Raw genomic sequence first — 24,081 nt, forward strand, 5'->3', positions numbered from 1 at the left:
GGCAGCGCTGCTGGGCCAGCCCGGCCCGGCCCGGCGCCGCGCCCTCCCGCGGAGGCAGCCGCGCTAGAGCCCCAGCCCGGAGCAGCGCCCTTACACACACGAGAAGGCGGCTGTCAGCGCCCCCCAGCTCTGCCGCCTGCACCTCCCACCCTCCGGACCGCAAAAATCTCTCTGGACACTCGGCAGCTCGCAGGCTCTACCCGGGGCCGCGCTCGGCGCCGCTGCGATCTCTGCCCAGTTCGCCCAGCTCGGGCACCCACACAGACTGCAGGTGGAAACACGAACGTTCCCAGAGCTGAGTGAAATTCCAAGAGCCGAAATATTCCTAGAGCTGAAATTCTGAAGCGATCTCAGATATTTAGAGCCTGCGCAGTTCCTACAGATACAACATAACTTCCCTTTCAGACCTGCACTCCGGATTTACTCCTCAGCATAATATTTACAAAGATTCATGAAATTCAAGTGTCTAGTGAAGTGCCTAGATCCACCTCACAGTGTCCAGGTAAATATTAAAATTAGTACTTGCTACTGGAAGGCCTGGCAGCTCTGAAGTGAGAAGGCCTCAGCTGGCACATGGTTCACTTCTGGGTATCTTATGTCAAAAAGGGCAGCCAACTGAAAGAAAAAAAAAAAAAAAAAGAAAAAAACCAAACCAAAAAACCCCAGAAACTATCAGAGTTCAGGTCCAGGGAGGAGAACCGAAATAAATTCCATTTAACCTAGAGATAAGGCAGAGGGGAAACACTCTTCAAGAAATACAAGATGTCACGGCAAAAAGGAATGAATTGTTCTGCACACACACTGGACAGCTAAAAAGAGTGGAGTGGGCTTAAACTCCATCAAGAGATACTGCTTTAGATATTAGGAATCCAAGGCTAACTTGGTACCAGCTGCAATTTCTTTGGAAGTGCACAGGGCTACAGAAACAACTGACTGAAGACAGCTGCCCGGACAGTAAACATCCTCTGTTTACTTTGACCACTTCTTGGGCTCCAGGACACAGGCTGAAATCGAAAGGCCAACTGAAATCTTCCACAGCCACACAAGAGATTGCCTGGAAAATAACAATTCTGAAACAACCGTTCAAGATATGCTCCTTCCTATGCTTCAGTACAAAACTAATAAATAGGATACAACCTTGTCGCGTACAAGTGCATAAAAAACTTCAGTTCCCCTTTAGAGTGCTTGATAAAAGTGTTTTGGTTTTTTAATTCTACAGAAGCTCAATAGCCAATGTTGTGGGCTAAAATAAAGCACAGGACATTTCACTCTAGCAAAATTGGTTATGAGCATCAGAAAAAGTGGTGAAGAATATTCGTATATTCACAAGTAGTCACTGGACTCCTGCAAACAAGAAGCTGGGAGTTCAGAATGGTTTATCTGTACAGGAACATTCGGAAGAGTTAAGGCACAGCAGTCACAGCGTACACTGAAATACACTGGCTCTTTATGCAGAACCAGTCCTAGTCAGATGCAAACTGACTTTAGATCACAGGCGGCTTTGGATCTGGACGAGAAGCTCCACTTGAGAGTAAAAATGCACTTTAAATGAATACATATTGATCCCAATTGCTTTAACTTCTCTGGATGACCTCCTGACAACAAGTCCTCCGCTTTTAATTAACTCCACTTTTCATGTGAACATGCCAGTCAAGCTCATACCATAATTTTGAGAAGGTAACTTTGCTGGCAAGAGTCAGACCTTGAAAACAAGCACAGAAACAAAAGGCTGGAGGAGAGTCCCTCCTCCATGTCTCCTTTGTTCTTGGTTTCATAACAAGCAATGCAGCTCCCTCCAACTCAAGGTTTCTGCTCCCTTGGCCTACAGTATTTCGGCAACTGTCATTCAGCTTCGATTTCAAATCACTGATTAATCTTCTCATATCTTCACTTCAGAAACCCTTCCTACAGGGCCCTCAAAGGCAAGCGGATTATAGTGATGCCATAGCCACATCTTTTATACCCGCACTTTTGTCTCGCACATCACCGGACGAATTCTTAAACCCTCACTTCAAAATAGAAAATGAAGTAAAACATTGAACAATGCCTATAAACCCCTCCCTCCCCCAGCCTCTGGGGTTTAAGAATCCAAAGGATCAAGGTACTCACGTAGCATGGCCAGCGGGGAGAGCAGCACCTAGTTAAAAAGTTACCTTATTTTTGGGGAATCCATGCGGCAGGATGTGTAGTTCTAGGTCACTCACAGCTCTATCAGCATACAGATCTAGACAAATTCTCTGCTCCACAGACAGTGCAGCAGCAGCAGCAGCTCCTGAGGGTTCAGAGAAGAAATTCAGAGGGTATTCATACAGTCACCCTGAAGGTGAACAGCCCGTACGCTGAACACCCCTAAACTGACCAAAAGGGAATTATCACCCTGGGTAAAGTGAGGGGATGGTTGGGGTTTTTTTGGTTAGTTAGTTGGTTTTTTGTTTTCATTTTGTTGTTTGATTGTTTATGGTTGTTTGTTTTTTTTTTTTTAAAAAACAAGGCACATAATCTGCAATGGAGAAAATCTCAAAACATAAACCAATTCCAAATAATTCGATCAACCACTGTGGTCCAGATGGGGAAGCATCCTTTTGTACATTTGCAGTCTTTACAAAATCTGCATAGGAGAGACTCTGGAATGAAAGGGCCAAGCTAACAGGATGTCCAAAGTTCATTGTTGTCTTAGGTGGTCTGTTAACTTGCTTGTGGAAAATGTCTATTAATGATTGAAGGGGAAAAAGGTGAGGAGAGCAATCCCTAGTTTGATTAGAGTTTAATTTAAGCAGATGCATTAAGTATTTGTGCACTTACATAGTCTAAAGGACACTCATGTGTCTCCAGCAGCCTTAAAAGGCAATACTTCGGTAGTTATAATTTAACCCTTCATGTGAGAGGCGGTAAGAGTGAGGTGGTTCAAGTGCTGTCTGACCGCATTAAGCAGGATCATTACACCTTCCCTCAGATTTGTGTGAAAGGGAATAAGATTGCTTAAGCTGCAAAGAATACAGATTTCCCCCAAAATGCCAATAAAGTACTACAAACCCCCCTGGTGTCATCACGGCTGTGCTGGCAGGGAACTTAACCTATTTTGTTTGAGGAGATGCGGATCTGGTGGCAGAACTGCCTCCCCGCACCCAGTCAGTCAGTCAGCCAGCACCCAATGCAGTGTCCCCACCCCACCGCCCTCTGAAGAGGTCCCATAGCATGGGCAAGACCTGAAGGAGGTGTTCAGGTGTTCGGAACCACCAATCTAACCACCGTCTGACAAACTGTTCAGCCGCATACTTCCAAATGCCGATCTGTAAATTAGTTTTTTTAATTTAGTCTCTCTATATACATGCGAAATAAACGTCACGTGCAAACCTTCTGCCAGGTTGGACGGGGCTTTGATCAACCTGGGCTAGTGAAAGGTGTCCCTAGCCATGGCCATCCAGTTGGAACTAGATGGTCTTTAAGGTCCCTTCCAGCCCAAACCATTCTATGATTCTGCAAGACTTGTAACAAAACAAATACAGCAGTCATTTACGTTGAAAAATTATAAACTATAATCTCTTTTTTTACTTCTACATGACTGAAAGGGTTTTTTTTTTTTGTTCTTACACTACCCATATAGTTAATGAGAACATGGAAGGATTACAGGAAAAAAATATCTAAGAAAAGTAATTTCATCTTGCTTCCCACTTAAATACTCTCGCTATGCAACACAACCAACTAATCTTAGTTATAAGGATGTTTTTTGAAGATTTTAGCAGTAAACTTGCTTAGTGGAAATTTGTTATAACAAACAAGGGAACTAAGACAATTTTTACATAATGTAACCTGAATCAGCTGCATGTATTTGCATTCTCTAAACTGATAAAGGAACTACTTGGGTTTGTTAAATAATGATGCTTCATGTATTAGAACATTAAGGAAAAATTGCAATATTTTGAGGTTATTTAAAAAATCACATATACTTCAATTAAACTACAATAGTGCACATGAAATGACAAATAAATGCTGGCAGCATGAAGCGCATCTGCCAAGAGTGTGAAACGGAAATAAAATTAGTGCTGCACCTCCAAGCAAAGAAATTTATCAGCTCCATTTCTCTAGAGCATCCACTTTCAGGGAATATAAAGTAGTACATTTTTATTACGGCATAGGTCTCTCATGACCTCGAAGTTTGCCATAAATTCACCAAGATCAATGCCAGTACAGACCAAAAGTGCTCTTTTTACCAAGATACAAATTTTCTGTTGTTCAACCCCATCTCCCCATGTAGCATTGATCTTGTTAAGTGTCCCTTGAGTAAAGCTAAAACCTAGTTAAGTTGGTGCATGTTATACTAGGATAGCTCAGAATGCACTCGTCGTTTTAGGGAAAGGATTCAATTTTCTTTACAGATTGGAAGAAGATTCCTTAGAGAAGGCAGCCATCTCATAGAGGACTGAATCTTGTATATACAAGTATGTATGGTTACATTAGGGAACCAGATGTCAGTGAAAATACCTGCATATTAAAAAGAACACAATATATAATCAAATTACTTTTGCAGAAGATAATAAAACACCTTTCCCCTTTTCTAGATGTCACACCTCTTTCTGAGCTACTGTATATAGGGCACAAAGTGCTTGCTTAACTAGAGGGAGGCAGACTGGTTTATGCACCCTCTGCTTTTTTGTTCTTAATCAGGAATATCAGATCTCTTTTCTAAGTTTTATTTTGTATTAACTTCGTGCCCTAAAAGGCTAGCATAACAATCTTTAATAAAGAATACGATGCAAATTGGTTAAGCACATTTTTACTTTCAGCAGTGGGCGGACAGAAAATAGGGAGCTGGATCCTTAGTAATGCCAAAAAGCAGCGTGAACTACAATACCCCAAAGCAAGTACCAGAATGTCCCCTCTAGTCTCATGCTACCAACTCCTGGGTGATGGCTGCAGTAATCAGAGCTGTGGCAGAGGGCATGATGAGGTGGCAAAATGCATAAAGAATGTCCTTTAAGAAAATAATGACTCATTTGTTACACAGAACCATCTCCAGCTTCTGCCTGTTGAGCACATGACACGGAGCAGGCTGTTACCAACCACATCACACGCCTGCTGATTTTCCAGCGGGACTTGGATCGTTCAACACTGTGTCAGTCAGATGCTCTAGAAATCCTCAGTTCCCCTCTGGTGGATAGCATTTAGTCTTTGTAAAAACTATGTAAAACAGCCTCTGCAAACACGGGCCAAGTAGATGACTTCAGCTCCAGAGCAAGAAGGTGACAATCTCAGCATATCGAAGGCAAGTGGTTTTGTTGAGGTAGTCACCAGGTAGAGCACGAACACTGGAGACGGCTCCTCAGAAGCGGTGTTTGCTTATTCCCCGCTGACAGTCATCTACTTCTTGTCAGTAGAGAATACCAAAGTTTAATGGCACACATTTATCAGGGCAGGAAGGAGCATAATGCATTCCTGTGAGACTCCGCAGAGTACGGGCGTACACTTTTCATCCTGCCTGAGTATTAAGTCCATTCAATAGAGTTGTGTTAGCTTCTCCCTCACTTACTTAACTACATTAAAATACCGAGGAAGGCATTTATTTTCTGTCAATGAAATGAAGAGGCTAATAGCAGCAGTATGAAACAGCAAGAGACCTAAATTCATCTCAGTGCAATCTCATTTCAATGCAAATATTGTCAATTTTTCCCTGTATAATGCAGTTCTGCCAGTTATTTCCAGTATTGCCTTTAGCCTAGGCTTGGGTTTTTGCAGGCTGAGACTGCGATTCCAAATTACACCACCTCTTTGTAGTTTTGCTTATGCATTGATCTGTTGGCGATACAGCACATGCTAAAGCAATTCACAAGTTATCTCCAAACATCTGTAAAGTGTCCCCCAAAGCCTACATATTTTAATTTCATACTGCCAAGATGAACTCGGTGGAGGAACAGAAAGAAAGGAAGATTCCATAATGGAAGAGGTTTATTTTAAGCCTATGTTAAGCTGCCACCAGGGCTTGTCTAAATATAGATGTGTCCACTGTAAACACCCTTAGCCTGCGTTTAGTGCAGACTCAGGCAGTTACTCAGCAATGGCAAGCAGGCGTTACATTCATGCCCAGGCCCGCAATAACTCTGTCATCACCAGTACCCAAAGAAACAGTTTGTGAGTGAGATTCTGCGTTCGAAAAGAAACATTAACCAAGAAAATCTTACCTCCTCCTGCTGGCATCACGCCTTCGTCATCTAAGCTCTCAAGATGAGAAGCAAGCTCACCAAGGGCCTGTTGCTTTCAGGCCCAGCTCCTCAGCTCACTGTGATTTGCAGAGGACAGGCAAGCAGGGGCTGCACAGACATGTTTCCTTGAGCTTCTGCAGCAGCTCACATGTGACAAGGCAGGAAACAGCCTGCGCTGGGCAGGTGTGGGTCGCTGTAGTGCCGCTCAGAAATCCTGGCACCTGTACCTTGCTTTCCTGCTAACTCCTGCGCTCCGCTTGTTAATGCTTGCTCTGCCTTCGAACCATCAATACTTGTAGTCTGCAGCATAAATACTGTGCTATATTGAAACCATCACTGCATCTGCAAAGAGTTTGGACAATTTACCAGCAGTAAATTAGCTTAAAACGTACTTGTTCTGACAACTACAATGTAAACATATCCGGTGTGTTCTGCCACTGCAGTGTGATACTCCCTCCAAGTTTATGTGAATCATCCTCCCAATGACTGTGGAAGAATCGGAAACCACTGTCTGTCTACTAACCATCTGAGCTTCCTTACCAAAAAAGTACAAATACAGAAAAGCGTGCCTTCACTGAAACAACTCGGAGACTCCTCTGTAACTTCCTTGTAAACCAGACATAAATGTGTAACTGTACCTGTGTTAAACGTTGTTTGGATTTTGGGCTTTGCTACTCAAAGACTATATGGCAAAGATTGCCAATGAAAGGATCAGGACACTGTATTTAGTAAGGTAGCAGCTCAAGATCTGCCAGTGCTGTGCTCTTGTGCTGACACGGAGTCCAAGTTGTGCAGGGTCGGTGTTTGATATAGTTCCAAACCTCAGTGTAATAGATGAACCTAGAGGGGCTTTCATCTCTGAGGCACATCACCTAACAACTAAATTATGTCACAATATCTACCTCTGAAACCTTTGCAATCTGCTTTGAAGTGTCCAGTAATCATTACAACAAGTAGTGGAACAAGTAGAAAAATTAGAAAATCGAATGGTCAGTAGAACATATGCATATGAGGACAGGCTGAGAGAGTTGGGGGGGGGTTCAGCCTGGAGAAGGCTCCTGGGAGACCTTAGAGCGGCCTTCCAGTACTTAAAGGGGCTACAGGAAAGGGGGGGAGGGACTAGTCATCAGGGGGTGTGGGGATAGGACGAGGGGCAAGGTTTAAACTGAAAGAGATCCAGATTAGACAGAAGGAAGAAATTCTTCCCTGTGAGGGGGGTGAGGCCCTGGCACAGGTTGCCCAGAGAAGCTGTGGCTGCCCCCTCCCTGGCAGGGCTCAAAGCCAGGTTGGACGGGGCTTTGGGCAACCTGGGCTGGTGGAAGGTGGCCCTGCCCATGGCAGGGGGTTGGACTAGATGATCTCCAAGCTTTTTTCCAACCCAAACCATTCTATGGTTGTACATTACATACTCCTTCCTGCCCTGAAAACAGGCCAAGGAAGGTGGTTTCTTCTCTGCCCTGCAGATGACTCTTCCAATGCAACGTATCCACACAGCAAGTCCTGTCCAAAGCCCTACAGTACTCCTCTCATTTTGTAAGCATCAGGGTTTTATTTCTTTTCCATTGCCATTGTCCGTGGCCTCTTCCCATGTGAGGAGGACTCCGCACCTGTCACAAATAACCATCCTTACACACCATGGCCAGGCTGAGGTGCCTTGGCAGTACCTGCTGCCCGCTACAAATCAGGCATCAGGTGCTTACTGCAGCAGCAGCTCGAATCATGTGGGAGTGACATCAGATGATCGTCTCTCTGTAACTGCTGTCAATTTTTAGGAACACGTGTTCACTTTTGGCAGGAAGTTTCTTTATAGCACTTGAGTTTTGGGCAGTTGGTGTTATCCTTATTTCACAAGGAATGCTCGGAAGACTTACTGGTATGACAGGCCAAAAAATTACATAGGAATGAGGCACAAGAGAACACCCCCTTCTAAAGATATATAGGGCAGAATGCATCTATTGTGAGTCAGTTTCCTTTAAGCTACAGGATTCCTGGGCACAGAAACAGTGGGTGAAACAGCCTGTGCATCATGCATACGAGCAAAGCATCAAACGGCAAATTTTCTACCAGTGTGTTTCAGACTAGGCAATCCCACTGTGGCAGTGAGATCTGGAGAGAGAGGCTAAACCACCAGCTCAGTGACCTCAATCTTAGAAAACCCGATGCTATTACATACATAAATAGAGCTCCAAGTGATTGATTTAGATGGCATTCAGACAATGTCACTGGAGAACACTGAAGTACACTCTAGCAGGCATAAACGGGTCTACCTTGGAAATCTTGCAGCATGTTCACGTCCAGACTAAATTAATTTGGAGAGTTTCTGGGTAGAGATTGCCTTGATCCTCTTGCCCCTTACAAAAGCTATTAAAACCTGAAAGGATTTTGCCTGAACGGTTCGAAATTGGATCACATCTCACATCTCAGGTACAGAGTGAAGTCCCTACTTTGAATTCAAAAGGCTTTGGAGAAGATTTTTTTATTTCTCCCCAAAGCAAAGTCATGTATTAAACACAAAGAACAACCACTTTCAGCAGGAATCTAGAATGCTTCCTGAAAGAAGGAAGCAGTCCTACCTTGAACTGTGGGACTGCCCAAGTCAGACCCATGACTACAACATGAGACTGAGAGCCAAGCCAAGGTCCTGCAGTGGGTGCAATTTAGGTAGGGGTGGGTTGGGCTTGGAGCGAGCTCTTCAGATTCTTCTCTCCCGTTAGTGATGAGTCTTGCCTCAGAGAACGGTTATTTCTCCATTGATTCATGTGGCTTTTAGGTAATGAGAAGTCCCTCAGAAGAGAAATAATATCTGCAAGGATATTAAAAGGATTTGAGAGTCGGACAAAGAAAAAAAGTGTCCATTTGACAAAGTAAAAAAAGCTATCCTTATTTGGCTATACTTATTTTTGTATTTTGGAAATAGTTGAGACATTGGAGAAAGTTTTGTTTTAAATATCTCTATCCAGGCTTGGAATTTCCTTTTAACACACAAAGCATCCCTATACAGCTAATAGGTGCATAAACTGACACATGAACTTCCTCTTCCACTTTCCCTCCCATTCCTGTTCCCCCCCATCTCAAACAGTCATTAGAACAAGTCTCTATAATTTGCCTAAGAGGCCAACTGGCACAAACTTTGTATAAAACTAGACAGCATCTTAAATTCAGGACCAGGGTCTTCATAGAAAGTCCCATTGCTCCAAGTTGCAGGGTATTTTTTTTTTTTTTATATTATTTTATATATCCACCATGAAGGAGAATATTCTTAGATCAGATTTACCCTAGTTAAGAGTTGAAGTAAAACAGGTAGAAAGAGATTAATTTTAAATGTGAACAGGTCAACAGTGAATCAAAGCTGCACTCGCAGAAAATAATTTTGCTTAAAGGGAAGTTTTCTGTTTTAGGCTGACAAACCACCTTAAGTTTGTCCAGTCCAGAAATGGAAAACATCCTTAATGGCTTCCTTTAACCTATCTTTGAAGTCCTGCAGTAATTATGTAAGTGCTCTGGAAACAGAAGAGGGCAGCCAGGAACCCTGCCTCTGAGCAGAGTACTTGGGAGGGGAAAACAAACAAAAAAGCCTCTGCTCTTTTCTGAGACTTCCCCCCACCTCAGCCTTAGGCCAATTTGGATGGGAAAACTGTAGCAAGTGTCAGGCTTTTATTGTCTGCTTTATTTTTTGGGATTTGTTGCAGAGGCAGAAAGTGGAGCCTCAGCATCATGTGAGCAACTTTAATATTAGGGCATAAATGCTGAGAGAACAGTGCCCTGGCTCCTTTTGCCCCTGTGGGAATAACGGCTGTGCCTTTCATCCAGCTCCGAGATCTGAGGCTTGGAGGAAGTGTTCACTTTAGAAACCACTCTAAAACTTATAGGAAGGTGTAGAAGACGTCAAAGCTAATTTCAAAGCCCACTCATCCATTTAGAATTTGCAACAAAACTCAGTTTCTGCTTGTCTAAGTCCAAAATAACCTCACTTTAGTTATTTCATCAGCGTGAGCAAGAACAGCTTGACCCACAATATCTAGGTAAGTGCCAAATTCAGCCCTCAACAAATCCAAGTATTTTGGGGAACTGATCATTGATGTTTGCTCAATTACATGTTAAAAGATTTCTTGCATTAATCCATTTTAAGTAAGATCAGGTGGCAACTCATAAATGGAAGTGGCAGTGCTGTATAAAAAAAAAAGAAAACCATTTGAAAGATAGGAAATAACTGAAAAGCATGTGAGAATATGGAAGTTGTCTATGGTAGCAGGACAGCTAAGCCTGGCAGGTTCATTATCATCTGTAAATTGTAGGACATTCGTATCAATAAGGAAAAAATCTCTAAAATATAGTTCTGCAGTGGTAAAGGAAAGCTGCCCCAGCTATTCTAGAGGATTGCTAAAATGCAGTACGGTCCAAAGAGCAAGATTTGCAAGAGAAGCAAGTAGTGGGCAAATAAAACTGATGGCATGTTAACAAAGCAAACCAAACCAAAATAAAAAAATCCCAAAACCACCCAAACCGAACAATGATGGTAAGAGGTTTAAATATCTTTTCATTATACCGCACACACACACAAAAATACTGGGCTACAATTTTGGCTGCTCGTGCCAGTATAAACTTTTCAGAATGTGAATTTTGTAGCCTGAAAGACACTCAGTCACAATCAGTTCTAACAGCGTATAGTTTATTCAGCATTTAATGGCTTGACCTAGTAAATCTTTAGCAAATCTTGAGCAAATTTTGTTACTATCAGGAGGCATCCTGACTGATCAATTAAACATTAGGACTCATTAGGAAAGAAAGTAGCTTACTTTTAGTTTTCTTCAAAGAGGTAAGCCAGGAAAGTGGAGATACTTTCTTACGTTTTACAGAAACCTGAAACTGAGCAAAGGGTTCAGGATCAGAATATTTTGAATACTTCAAAAGAATAGAGTTCTGTAAAGACTGAGTAAAGTGGAAGTACTTAGAAAATCAAGCTATATAACTAGTAAGAGTACTGAAATCCTGGTCCCCTTCCTGTTAAAAAGCAAGCTGGATTTCCTCTTCACTCAGTTATGAGGCAACACAAAGGCAAGATTCTGTTCGCTTTATGCACTCTTAGCCCTTGTTATTCCCCTGGCACATCCAAACTGTTTTCATGTATTGCTCATAATGCCTTGTTTCATTATTCAAATCAACATTCTGTAAAATGGAGGGTAGTTAAGTTAAGCTGTTAAACACCAGAACAGAATCAAAGTCTTTCTTTCCTTGCCTGACAGTCCTGCCCTGGAAACAGTGGTCCACACTGAATGTTAAAAGTTCAAAGTGTAAAAACCCTTCAGGGGTTCTTGCTCTCTGTAGACATGGGAGATGGCGTTCACAGAACCCGATTATTTTCTTCATGTTTTTCTTTCCGTTTTCCTTCTGTACGTCTCTCCCCTCGGACCCTTTGCACACAAAGATAGGAACAAGCCTGAACCAGTTTAACTCTGAAACGAGAGCTTATCATGAGCAGATTCCACGCTGGTCTCCAGCTTGCACGCTGGCAGTGCTAAAACCGTGCTAGATTATTCAGTCCAAAATGGTTTTGCCTTTCTCTTGCAGATCACGCTGATGAATAGAGCTAAGATAGGAGGTAAAACTGGCAGGACATTAATATTTCTAACCACATTTGCCCATGCACGAAGATTTCCCTAGCAACATCTCTCTCTAGAAAAAAAAAAAAAAAAAAAAAAGCTTCAGACAAGCTTATCAGGGTTATTGGTATCAAGAGACAACGTTTCCCCCAGAATCTATGTAAGAATTGGGTTGAAATTATAGTTAACATGAATTTTAATGCAAAAGGCCATAATTTTAGTGATGTGGTTTTCTAAAATATACCGTAAAATAAAAGTTAAAGCTTTATCGTGCAATCTTGACTCACACAAATTGTTCTGGCAATACATCATCCCTTAAATCAGGGAGACTGCTGGAAAAGGGCACAGCATTCCCAGAGCATCTCTGGGAAGTTCCTGGGGTGTTTCAGCTAAAAAGATAGATTCCCCTCTTAATTCAGTTATTAATTTCACTTACACAGAGTTAATGTTTCCACTTAATAGCAGGAGATGCTTTAGTCTGCACAGAAGCTTTTTAAAGAAACACGATGACTGTTCACAATATGAAACAGTTAACTTGAAAACATTTCATTATCTTCAGGAACTAACAACACAAAAATCGTCCTTAATTAAACACTCAAGACAGCAGCCAGACTAATCCTAGAGTTCCTTAATAGCATGAGGAATGCAGTAAGTTTCAGCAGGTTTAATTCCTTAGTATGTTGTCATGGCTAACACTTGTTTTGTAAAGAAAACCCAGGAAAATAAACGTAAATAAAACTTACGACATGGTTCACTAAATCTGCTGCAAAACCCCTGTGCAGGAGAAGTGAATAGATGATTTCAAAATTATACAGAACTACGTCCTGACAAGCAACAGCAACACAAGAGCGTAAGTTTAAAAGCCTTAATCACTTTAACCACCCATCCACAGAAACGCACTTCTAGCTACAATTTCTGTGAAAATCAAGATTTTGCCAATACGTAACACTACAGCTGTGGACTTGATCATATTTAGGGACTTTCATTTCTCTACTTCCAAGGTTGTGCTATAATTTTTACCTACTTTGGGGCCTAGATAATTGACAGATTACCTCAAGAGGTAGATCTAGATCTACAAGACATGCAACAGCAGAAGAGTAACCCCAGAATTCACTGTCAATCTTTTTATTTCCCCCCCCCCCCCTTTCTATTTCAGGTAAAGGGTGTTTCATTGCCAAGGGTCATATGCGACCTTTAACATCTCAGGAACATCCTGGCTCCTGCACTGCCGCTTTCAGGACCTTTCAGTCCTTCAGGGTAACCGACCATCTCAGCAATTCCCACAGGGCTCCTTCCCTCCCTTTCCCTGCGGGTAAGTACTTCTACACTTTTCTGCCAGGCATGGCCCTCTACTTTCCCGTCTGCTCTCAGCTTTCCAGAAAGTAAGTCTCTCCGAAGTTCATCCAGCTCTTCGTTCTCTCATCTAACTGGAGTTTGCTCTGATACTTTCTGGTGCCAGCACTGCTGTGTAAGTGCAACAGACTCTATTACTGTTCTGCAGCTTAGGGCTCTTCACAGACAGTAGAGCTGGCTTTGTAGTCCTAGCTAGAGAGAGAGGAAAAGGGCTAGACAAAAGATATCTGAATACCTGTCCTATTTTCCCTCTGCCCCTTCATCAGTCTCAAATACCACTCTTCCCTTTCAACCAGGTCCATCTATTCTCCCGCTTACCCTGGTAGCACATCATCTCAACATTCTTCTGCAGTTATCAGTGTCACACATCTGTACTAGACACACTTTCAGGTACAGGATTGAGTCCAGTGCCATTTTGAAATCACCAGGTGCTTTCTTTGACCATCATGGCATTTTGGTTTGTTCTTAGAATTTCGGATCATCAGGCAAGACTGTGCTGTGGCAGAGAGATGCAGAACACAGCCCATGGAAAAGGGCTGCTGAGCTGGCCTCTTACCTGCAAATTCCTGCTGTTTCAGGTTCTGCAGACATAAAGCTGCCAATAGCCAGGGGGGTGGCAGGCTACAACCCTTAGAGTACCCAACCCAGTGGGCCAACAGCACGCTTGTTCAGAGGTGAAAGCTGCAACGTGACCTCAGCCCGTGCTTCCTGCACAGTCCAGCTTCCACCTTATTCTGCACAGAGGTACAAGGGTGAAGGAAGGCTCTCTTACATGGCTCTCCCAGCCACCTCCACAGCTCCGGATCCACCCCACGGGGCATGAGACACCTGAAGGTTCAGAAGGTTCTGAGAACATCGGTCTACCCTGGGGTAACTAAGCATGGTGCAACTATCCCAGTGCAGAATGGGGAATAACAATACCTAGACAGCAGTCACTACAAGAAGAAAAAAAAAAAAAAAAAAAGTAGTAACCATCCAACCCTTTTCATATCACAAAGACTGCAAAAACTCCTATACAAGTGGTTCAGACCAATTTGCCTTATTTGGTGATGCAGATTAGCAAATCTGTATATTCCAAAGAAAGTCAGGTACCAATCTCAGCTGAACTGCAAAGTTACTTCGTATTACCAACCTTCCTTCTTTCCCTCACTAGAAAATAAGCAAAAGTAGATAGCACGTGTTGAAGAGCCACAGAAAAATCAGGATGATTTTTAGGAAGCATGAAAAAAGATAGGTCATGGCAGATCTTAAATTCCCATCTCCAGACAGAAAGATAAAGCACTCATTATTGACTACTACTCCACTTACTTATCACTGCTGACAGCCAGGACAGTGTTACGATTCACTATGGAGTTAGAACAATCTGTTTCACTCAGCAGTAACTGTCAAAATGCACTCAGACCCAGAATGGCAGAGCCCAGTTTGCAACGCTGCTTTTCCACACTGGATCGAAGGGGCCCTCGGTTACAGGAGAAAAGCCAGAGTGTGACTATAGGGCCTGAGTAAGAAAGGAGCGAGGAGTGGTGTACTTCTGAAGTTCAGCCCCAAAAATACATTCCACACTGTGACATGTAATGTTTTATAGAGGGGATCTCAAGCTATGAAAATGCTCTCTACCATGCCGTGATCCCTGGACACAGCTGACTACACCCAGATGTTCTACGAGGTTCCTGTAATTTCTCCAACTCATCCCCAGTAGGACAAAGGAAGGCATTCATGCTGTGAAGTTTAAATCGGTCCCACTAGACATCAGTATTTCCCTCCTTGTTAGGAAGGATGGAGATGGTCGCACAACAGATACTTGAGACTCCCAAGATCAGTCCTGGTTTCATTAAATTCACATGCCAGATTTTGTTCAACCCTCAGAGAAAAAAAATATGGGACATACTGTACAGCATTTTCACTAATACAAAGAATTTGGAACTAATCTTGTTCCACCCTGCAAACACAAGCCATATCTAGCTTCCACTTTTTATTTTTCACTGTAAATACTCCAACTCTTGCTCCATAACACCAAAAGATAAAAGGTTCCTTGCAGCAGGCATCACCACCAGCTCACTGGTTAGCAGGTAGAGGCTCTTCCCCGTGCAGGAGAAAAGCCATAGCTGATTTTCATGAAGAGCCTCAAAAGTTTTCATCTACGTCTCCCCAAACCTTGCATTTAGTGTTTTCTGCATTCAAGTGAACTAATGGTCTTTATACATACCTTCAGTCTCTAGCTGGGAAATGCAGGACTGACTTCAACCTCTTCTTGCTTCTGAGCTGAAAGACACACCATATACCTTGAAAGGCATGGTATGGCCTGGAAAGCATGTGAAACCCACTGACATCCAAGCCAGCATCTTTACATACAGGAAGGATTAGACTTATTAAAGTTGCTTGCTTTGCAATGCATTCTCCTCTCAGCGGTTTACTAGAATTTCTGAGTTAACTCCTGCAACGCTGGGAACTTGCTTTCCTTTGTAAAGGGGTCCAAGGCACCAGAAGAAATACAAAAGAACCATCTAAGGGGTAGATCACCTGGACAAATCAACTTGAAATTAAACCAGTCACATGTATCATCTCTCCCTTTTCATCCTGTCTTCTGAAAATACTTAAGCAGCTCATTTCTGATCAGACAAAAGGTTGGAGAGAACGCAAACGACGTGTGTGAAGACAGAGAGCATCAACACAGCTCACTCATCCAGTTCGCAGACCCACCGGCTGTGTCAGTGTCAGGCACAGGGAGAGAGGCAGAACCACCAACTGCTCAGCATTTGCAGCGGTGGAGACAGGAGGATAAAGGCATTCAAAGAAATACTGCATGTGTTCCAGGAACAGAGAATAACACCATGGATCAGCTAGATTAGCATTCACTGAAGCACTTTCACAGCCTGGTGCCCAGACACTTGCAGCCATCATAATACAGGGATTTTAGTGGTCAGGATGGGACAGCATGCTTTGTACTGCATGCAGAGCCCTGTGCTGACTGGAGCAGGGGGTGTGGACACAGAGATATGCCTGAGTGGCAGCTGAACAACAAGACCGACCAATGAGTGTAGCAAGAGTCAGGCACTGAACACAGGACAAGCATATGAAAGTGCTACTGACACTTTAAGATCTTAGCCCAGAAACTTGATGATACATCCAGACACAACAAACAATTCTTACAGAAGCTATTGAGTATGCCACATAGGTGAGGTCTGTGCTAAACTGATGAATGCACACAATAAAAAGGTGACAAAACCAGAGATTTCACAAGGGATGACACAATAAAGTACGCACAGAATTTTCACAAATGCATACGACTGTCTCTAGGCATCTAAAGTTTACAATTCAACTGTAAATATCAAGTTTACAACCCAATTACAGCACTGCCCTTACAGCACACTATGCCTGCTTTTCTCCCCTGTTTCTATGCAAAAGTAGTTAATGTGTCTCAGTATCAAGAAACACTCGCTACAATTAACAAAGATATCCATAAATTCAAATTGGTTAAAGCTTTAGATTGATTATTAAATATAATAATTGATTAACGTTTTAATAAGATGACAAAACAGTAGAAATCATGGTGGATTCTCAAAACAAATCTCCATTAGAAAATACTTGAATCCATCAGCAGTAGAACTACTTGACTGTAATCAGGTTTGATTACAAGAAAATCAAGAAAAGCTGATGAAGACCACCAGATACCATAACCCTTACTACTACAAAGAAACGGCAAAAGCACTCTTTTCTGAACCACAAAATATGCTCCTTAACACAGGCAAGAACATTTTTTTACCCTTCTCTTCCTCTAATGCTTAATATCAGATCAGGAAAGTATCTGTACTGCTGTATACTGCTTTTGACTTAAAGCACATTCAGAGAAGTTTTCCTATAACTTTGTACAAAGACATATCTCTGTCCCTGTGAGCTTAGAAAAACTGGGATGAAACTTTGTTCTTTTCCTACATCCCCAATCATCAGAAAGTACCCTCAAAATAAACAGGCCTACTAAGACACTGCAGTTCTTGATGTGGCTAAAAACCCCTGAATTCTCGCTGGAAGGGCAGCTGTAAAAGGTTAAACACACATGTTGAATTCAGGGAGAGAAAGACACTCAAATTTTCCCACAATAATAGCTCAAGAAATACAGCTACCTTCTTCCAAGACAGAAGCAAAACTGATGGAGTCAAGCATGCATGAGTGTACTTTGAATATTCACCCAATCCAGAACCAGGATCATCTCCTATGCAAACTTTATTATGCAAATAGGATAATCCCCAGATTTTCCACCCATCCATTTAAATGAAAATATCAGAAATGGCCCAGCTAGCATCAGACAGCAAAAATAAAGACAAGCACATATCTTTCTCTGCTCCTAGCTCTCATTTTCTTCCTCTTTTTCCCAGTGATGACAGGCTGACAGATAGAAGGAAATACACATCCACCCCATAGTCTTCCATACAAGTAAATACAAAAAAAAATCAAGTGTTTATTGTAAGTCTGCATGAAGGCACAGATGAGCTTGATTACAGACACATCGTAACAATTACAAATATATGTAAACACCTTGAGAGATACAACAAAGCAATAATACAGCTAATACAGGAATAAAATGTAACCTGCTAAAAAACCAATTCTTTGTATCTGAGGTTCTTTCAAGGATAAGCTCCGATTCACACCAATGCAGTGTAATGCTTTTAGTCATCACTTGGATTCATGCTCAACAAATCTGCACTTGACCATTGTTGTTAACCAGTGGATTTATAAATTTGATCCGCATCTGACCAGGCTTCCTTCACTAGGATCAGGAAAACACAGGAATAACCAGCTAGACACCCAGCCAACCTATAATGAGGCTTTGTAGATTCTCTAAATACACAAGAGCAATCACCAAGGTCCTGAAATTAAACATAAGCTTCAGAAAAGCTCAAGGATATTTGTTCCATTTTTACTTGCATTTGAGGAAATTGCTGTATTTCTGCAGGAAAGGAACAGTCTACAGCTGTCAGGTGATTTTTTTTTTTCTTCCTCCACAGGAGGCTTAGATTTCATCTGAAACACCTGCCAAAACAAAAGTCAGCAATCACAAACTAAAGTGCCTTGGACAGCTTAGGTTTTACCACTAGAATAAAACATTTTCATTTATAGATACAGTATTAATGTATATTGTGAGAAATCCCACCTTTGCACATAGACTAATTCCAATGTTTTTGTGGAAAGGGCAATTGCTTTGTTTTTCTAATTAATACCAATGCCAGGAACTTAAAGAACTGCAACATTGCACTTTTTGGAAGGAAACCACACAGAAAAAAATTGTAGTTTTAGTACGGGCAATTCCCAGGCCTAGCCAAATAGTACTCTGAGCAGCAATTTACTACAGGGACACACGGTTTTCTCAAACTCAGCCCTCAGCCATCTGTCCTAACTCCCTACTCCTTCTTTTCAAAAGCTTTATAACCTCCAGAGCCCAGTTCCAGTGAGGAAAGACTCCTCATCCAGGTAACATGTGCAGAACAAAACCTAGCACAGCTACGACATTTCTCCTGACCCTGCAGCCACATGATCCCAGCCTAAAGATGAGGTAGTACTTTTCTTTGGAGCCTAACCAGTTGAACAGGAATAAGCGCTATTCTCCCTCATGTAGCAGCTGTCTGTTAATGCAGTGCCAAACTCCATAGTTTCATCTCCTCTTCGGGGCACACTACTAATGCAAGACCAGCAACAGCTGCTAAAAAAAAAAAATAAATAATCATGGTATGAGCACACATTCCTGCTTGAACTACAACTGCATCATAAAGGCCATGGTCTGGCGTGTTCACTGACTTCCTCCAGTCCACAAAGTGGCAGTGACTCTTAACTCTATTTGTCCTGGACTAGTGGTTATGAAGGATATCCTGAGTACTTATTACAGTGAAATGTAGAATTAAAAAAAAATAAAATTAAAAGATTAAGAACTCTAGTCTGAATCCAAAAAGGGCTGGGAGAGGAATTCAGCTCCTCAGGGAACTGAGGAAACCAGATTGTCTTTGTGCATACAGTCCATTTGGTAATCAAGGGCTCTGTTATTTCTCTCTTCAAGAGGACAGATCTTTCCCCTCAAGGAGGTTGTTGTAACACATGTATTATAATTTTATAGCTTACACTCATAAACCTTCTGGTTTCTTATGAGATGGCTTGATCTGGAGAAATATGCTCTGCATAGTCCATGCTCTGTAGACTCCCAAGGATCAAAAAGAAATAGACTGGCATGACTGAAACAAAAAGGAAACATCAAAAAAGAGTTGAACACTATTAGAATTCATACTGCTTGTAAAACTAAGCATTAGGATTAGATAAAGCACTACAAGACTTAAACAAGGCCCCAGATGCATCCTCTCGGTAAGTGATAATCAATGATGAGGATGAGAAACTCCATTCGCTGACTGACAAAGTATTCAAGGCTCTTTTTTTTGTCTCCATGATCCGTTTCCTTTTATTTAGCAAAATATACAGAGCCTATGTTGTCTCCTGTCAGCAGTGCAGCTCGCACAGATCTCAGGAAGCTTTCTCATTTTCACTGCTTCCAAGACTACATTTTTTACTCAGCTGAAGCGCACAGGGATTCCACCCAGGCAGATGGCTTCCTGAACATGAACATTTTAACAGGAAAGGAATCCTGTTCTGTTCAGCTCTAGTACAGCGACTGCCAATAGAAAAGCACTGACACTTTCTTGAACAACTCTTGATAGTCCTTTCTGCCCTTGGGAATATGGTCTCAGAGGAGTACATGTAATTAAAACAATCTTATCTGGCTGTTAGCTGGAAGACTATCTCCGAACAGTCCCACCTCTTCTTCCAAAGAACTTCTCTGGAACACATCACAGATAAAATAAACTCAACGCTCTACAGAGTGTCAGCTGCATTCCAGTGTCCCAGCCAGATCCCTTGAGAAAAAAAAGTAAGAAGAAAGCTGCTTGATTGTCAGAGAGGAAAGCACTGCTGGAACTGCTAGAAGATATAATTTTTTTTCAACCTTTAGCTGTAAAGGGGTACACTCACAAAATGCTCATCACAGCTAAAAAATGCTTCCATGGCCTTACGCAACTAGCGATGATGCAGCGTGCCACCGATAGGAATTAGTAATGAAAACAGCAATAGAAACCCACCCAGGTGCTTCTGAGATAAAGAGGCCAAGCACTTAAGTCCTCACAGTGAGCTGGACCTCACTGCCAAGTGAGTTTCTCCAGTCTATAGATCTGATAAAAATCACAGCTGCGGAAGCATAATTCATGACTATAATTCACAAGGAAAACTGAAAATCCATTTACATTTATTAGGAGATGGTTGTGCACAATTTCTCATCTTATTCAAAAAGTCTACAAATAAAGAGTTTAACACTTGTGATTGCAAGCAAATGTTTGTTCAGCGTTCTTAGGTAAGGCCAATTTAGCGTCTTGTTACAATTTCAAGATTTAGTACACATTTGTCAGTTCTTTACTTTCCTCTGGTCACAGTCCCACTGGAATAGTAAGGAGAGTTCCCTAAGACACTTTATAACAGCAGCTGAACTTGGGTTACATAAATTCAGTTTTGGAGTATGCTTCAAGCGCAAATTACTCTAGGCAATTTTCCATTTTAAGATCTTAAAACAACACTGTCAAAGGCTTTCCCCCCTCCCCCCGGCATTTATACTACCACCACTATGAGCTCACACTCTGTAGAGCCGTATGTCCAAGATTCTCAAAGCACTTCAGAAAGAAGGGCACCATTTCAAATAGTGGTATACTTGAGCTGGCATCCTACTTATAAAAGAATTTTATTTTTTTTTTTCTTTGTCTTATGTTTACAAAAGGACAAGCATCAAGCTAAACCAATCCTATCTTGACCTCAGTCCCACCTCTGACCACCTGTAATTTTCTCAGATGCAATCCTCCCACTGATTCAGGAGCTCTGTAATCACAATGCTCACAGCTGAGTTTCCCCTGTGGAAAGGTGAGCAGCTGCTATAACCAATTTTTTTCAGATGGAAGCACTGGCCAAATTTTAGGTCTGCCAGCATCTTGAGAATCGGTTGACTGGAGAGTCGCTACCATAACTAATGTAATTTGATAATGCACTTGATCCCATATTGGTTTACAAAGTGTAAGAGACTATATATGCATTTCTCTAAATTCTCTCAGAGCTGAAACTACATAACTACAGTGAAGAAATTCTAGTTTTGCCTTAAGCGAAACCTTTTACAACATCGTTTTAACTTACTATTTTGATTTAGAGCACTAATTTTATCAAGATTTCCAGTTTGCAATTCTTACTGAATAGGTGAGCAGCAAACATGAAAATATATGTACAGGTGTTAGTATACTACCAGAATGCTGTCCTTCCCTCTTAAAAATGTCCTTAAAGCATTAGGCATGTCAAACAAACTTTTGTAAACAAAAGATAAATTACTCATGTTCTGCTTGATTATAGCCAGATACATATTCTCATAAAATAAACATTCTCTTGTCATTTTCCATGGCCCACATATCCATATATATGAGGTAAACCACTTAAAATCATCAATAATATATAAACCTCAATACTCAACAGGAACCTCGGGGAAAAATGTAGCTGGGTAAGATGTCAATATCAAGAAGTGACACTTTGTTCCACTGCAAAGTGAAACCAATTTATTTGTGCTAAATGAATGGAAAGAATGTATTCAAAACACATTTCTTTATACATTGTACCGGCTTAGGCTGCTAAATAAGCATTCATTAGTGCCATGTTGTGCTACTTTCTTGTACTCTGTTTCTACCAAGCAATACAACATTTTTGGCTGTTACACCAATAGATTCCTATATGCTCATCTTAGATCTTATTTTCTAACAGACTTTTGAACATTTAGAATACCTGTTCAAACTTTGCTTCAGGGGAATCACAATTTAGATATTTTAACAGGAAAAAAATTATCATCAGCTGTTCTCTACAATCACATTGCCTTCTGCAGAGAAAAAAAAAAAAAAAAAAAAGAAGGCTATCAGTAACCTGTGGGCAGGACCACACTTAGGAAAGTTAATTGTGACAGATCACACAGTATGGGCAGCTTACAGGTTAACCTAAGTGTCAGGTGAAATCATCAAATCTTAAGGTCCACGAATTGTACATTCCACAGACTCCAACAAGCCAGTTCCCTCACTGTAAAATGCAGACTGTACCATACGTTTGAGGTGCTTTTAAACAGGAGAAGTATGGATGTGTCCTGTGTGCTGAATTAAGCTTATTTAATACATAATACAACAGAGTATGTGTCTTGGGCACTGATTAGGGTGTCTGACTCACTTTTGCACTAGAAGCTGTTATTTCAAATGACTGAAACGTAGTGCTGATTTTCCGTAAGCTTGGTAAACACTGTAATATTTCAGAATTTGTCATAAAGCCCATCATGCCTTTAATTTTCTGCAAATTGTCATGAAAAAATATAAAAAAGGTATCCCTTTAATTGTACAAACCTAAAAGCCAGGAAAATGAAGCTTTGGAGCCAAGCAAAACGACATAATGCCGTATTACCAAACAGAGTAGCAAATGTTCCAGCCAGAGAATGGACATACATGTAGTTCAAGTAAACACTGATGGAAAACTTTGTTAAGTTAGTGTTGTAGACCCACAACACTGGCTGCATTTTATACAAACGTTTACAACACAATTAACAGTGAAGCCTATATAACCTCAGTGCAAATAAGTCAAATCCAAATATGCCAAGTAAGCCTTTGGCTTTTAGTAAACTGCTCCATGTTATGAGTCCACTTCTGACATACAGACTGCTGAGCACATGCACTAAGGCTGAGAGGAGGGATGCACTGAATGTTGAAAAGTGGCTGACTGCGATGCTGCGGATTGGACCGTAGGTTGCACAGGTGGCGGAGGTGGTGGCGGAGGTGGCTGCACTGGGGTCTGCGTGTTTGGAGAAGGAGGAGGAGTGGGACGTTTAAATTTGTCGGGGCTGTTACTTCTTCGTGGTGAAGGCCTCTGCAGAACAAATATTGAAATTATGTTTAACACATTCCTGGAACAATGTTAGGTACAAGTCCTCTAATCAATTTATTGAGCTTGGCAAAGAGAAAAAAGCACACACACACACACACACAAAAAGCTGAACAATTATGTGGGAAGAATCTATTTCAAAACATTGCAAGAATTACAATACAACTTTTACATAAAATAAACATTACTCTGCAATGGAGTAGCAAAGGAAAAGGGAAATACTTCTGATATCAAACAGAACATGTATTCCCTCCTGTCAGCTTGCAGGAAATGAACCCAAGACGTATGTCCTGCAGATTTGTTTACCTATGACAACCAGCAACCTGAAGAGAAATGAGAGATGCTGTAGAGACACCACCTCCCAATTGTGCTTGCCCAACTAGCAGGTGCTGATGAACCTTAAACTTTACGCTGCTGGTGTATGAAGTCCCAACTACGTGGTACCTGAACGTGAGTGGAAAAGTTTCGAATGCCGGAGAGTCTGCCCAGAAGCTCCAGCTTTCCGAAAGACTCAGCCTGCACACTGGGAGCAAGACCAAAGCATAATACAAGTTGTTCTTTGGAGAACAAAAAAAAGTTTACAACCCTTTAAGCTGCAGGAGTGGAGCAGCTGTTAGAGAGCTCCCCTCAACAGAAACCACAGATTTTCAATGACCTGCACATTTAAACACAATGATTTAAACCCCACTTTATCTTTACAAACCAGTGGAGGCGTGGGAAACCTTTATTTGTTAGCAATGTAAAAATATTAATTACGCTGCACAACACTAACTTCTGCGCTTTTGAAACCAAAATCCCCACTACTTACCAATCCAGTTAGCATTAATCAAGAACCTTACGGTGTGATGAAGCACCCACCCACGATTCATAATCAACCACAGGTGAACTCCGAGAAGCATGGTTACAGTGCTATACCAAATGTACTACAGGTACAGTCAATTTATTCCATAATGGAGATGAAA

The 24,081-nt window shown here is 41.6% G+C and overlaps 1 protein-coding gene and 1 long non-coding RNA gene across 2 annotated transcripts in view; both read right to left on the bottom strand.

Moving 5' to 3' along the window:
• Window positions 1–2,096: 2,096 nt before the first annotated feature.
• Window positions 2,097–12,910, bottom strand: LOC113481866. The gene is made up of 3 exons (XR_003398738.1): window positions 10,994–12,910; window positions 8,771–9,000; window positions 2,097–2,272 (listed from the first exon to the last, which is right to left on the bottom strand). It is a non-coding gene; the product is annotated as an uncharacterized LOC113481866 (long non-coding RNA).
• Window positions 12,911–17,576: 4,666 nt separating this feature from the next.
• The window catches only part of CCDC6 (coiled-coil domain containing 6), a 54,579-nt gene continuing 48,074 nt past the window's right edge, over window positions 17,577–24,081 (bottom strand). Inside the window, exon 10 of the mRNA XM_026851751.1 lies at window positions 17,577–23,104. Within this exon, the coding sequence (XP_026707552.1) occupies window positions 22,913–23,104 (192 nt within the window). The 3' untranslated portion in view covers window positions 17,577–22,912. The remainder of the gene's footprint in view (window positions 23,105–24,081) is intronic.

This window comes from Athene cunicularia (assembly GCF_003259725.1).
Source record: "Athene cunicularia isolate RWA chromosome 6 unlocalized genomic scaffold, athCun1 chr6_part2, whole genome shotgun sequence".
In the NCBI taxonomy this organism is placed as follows: Eukaryota; Metazoa; Chordata; class Aves; order Strigiformes; family Strigidae; genus Athene; species Athene cunicularia.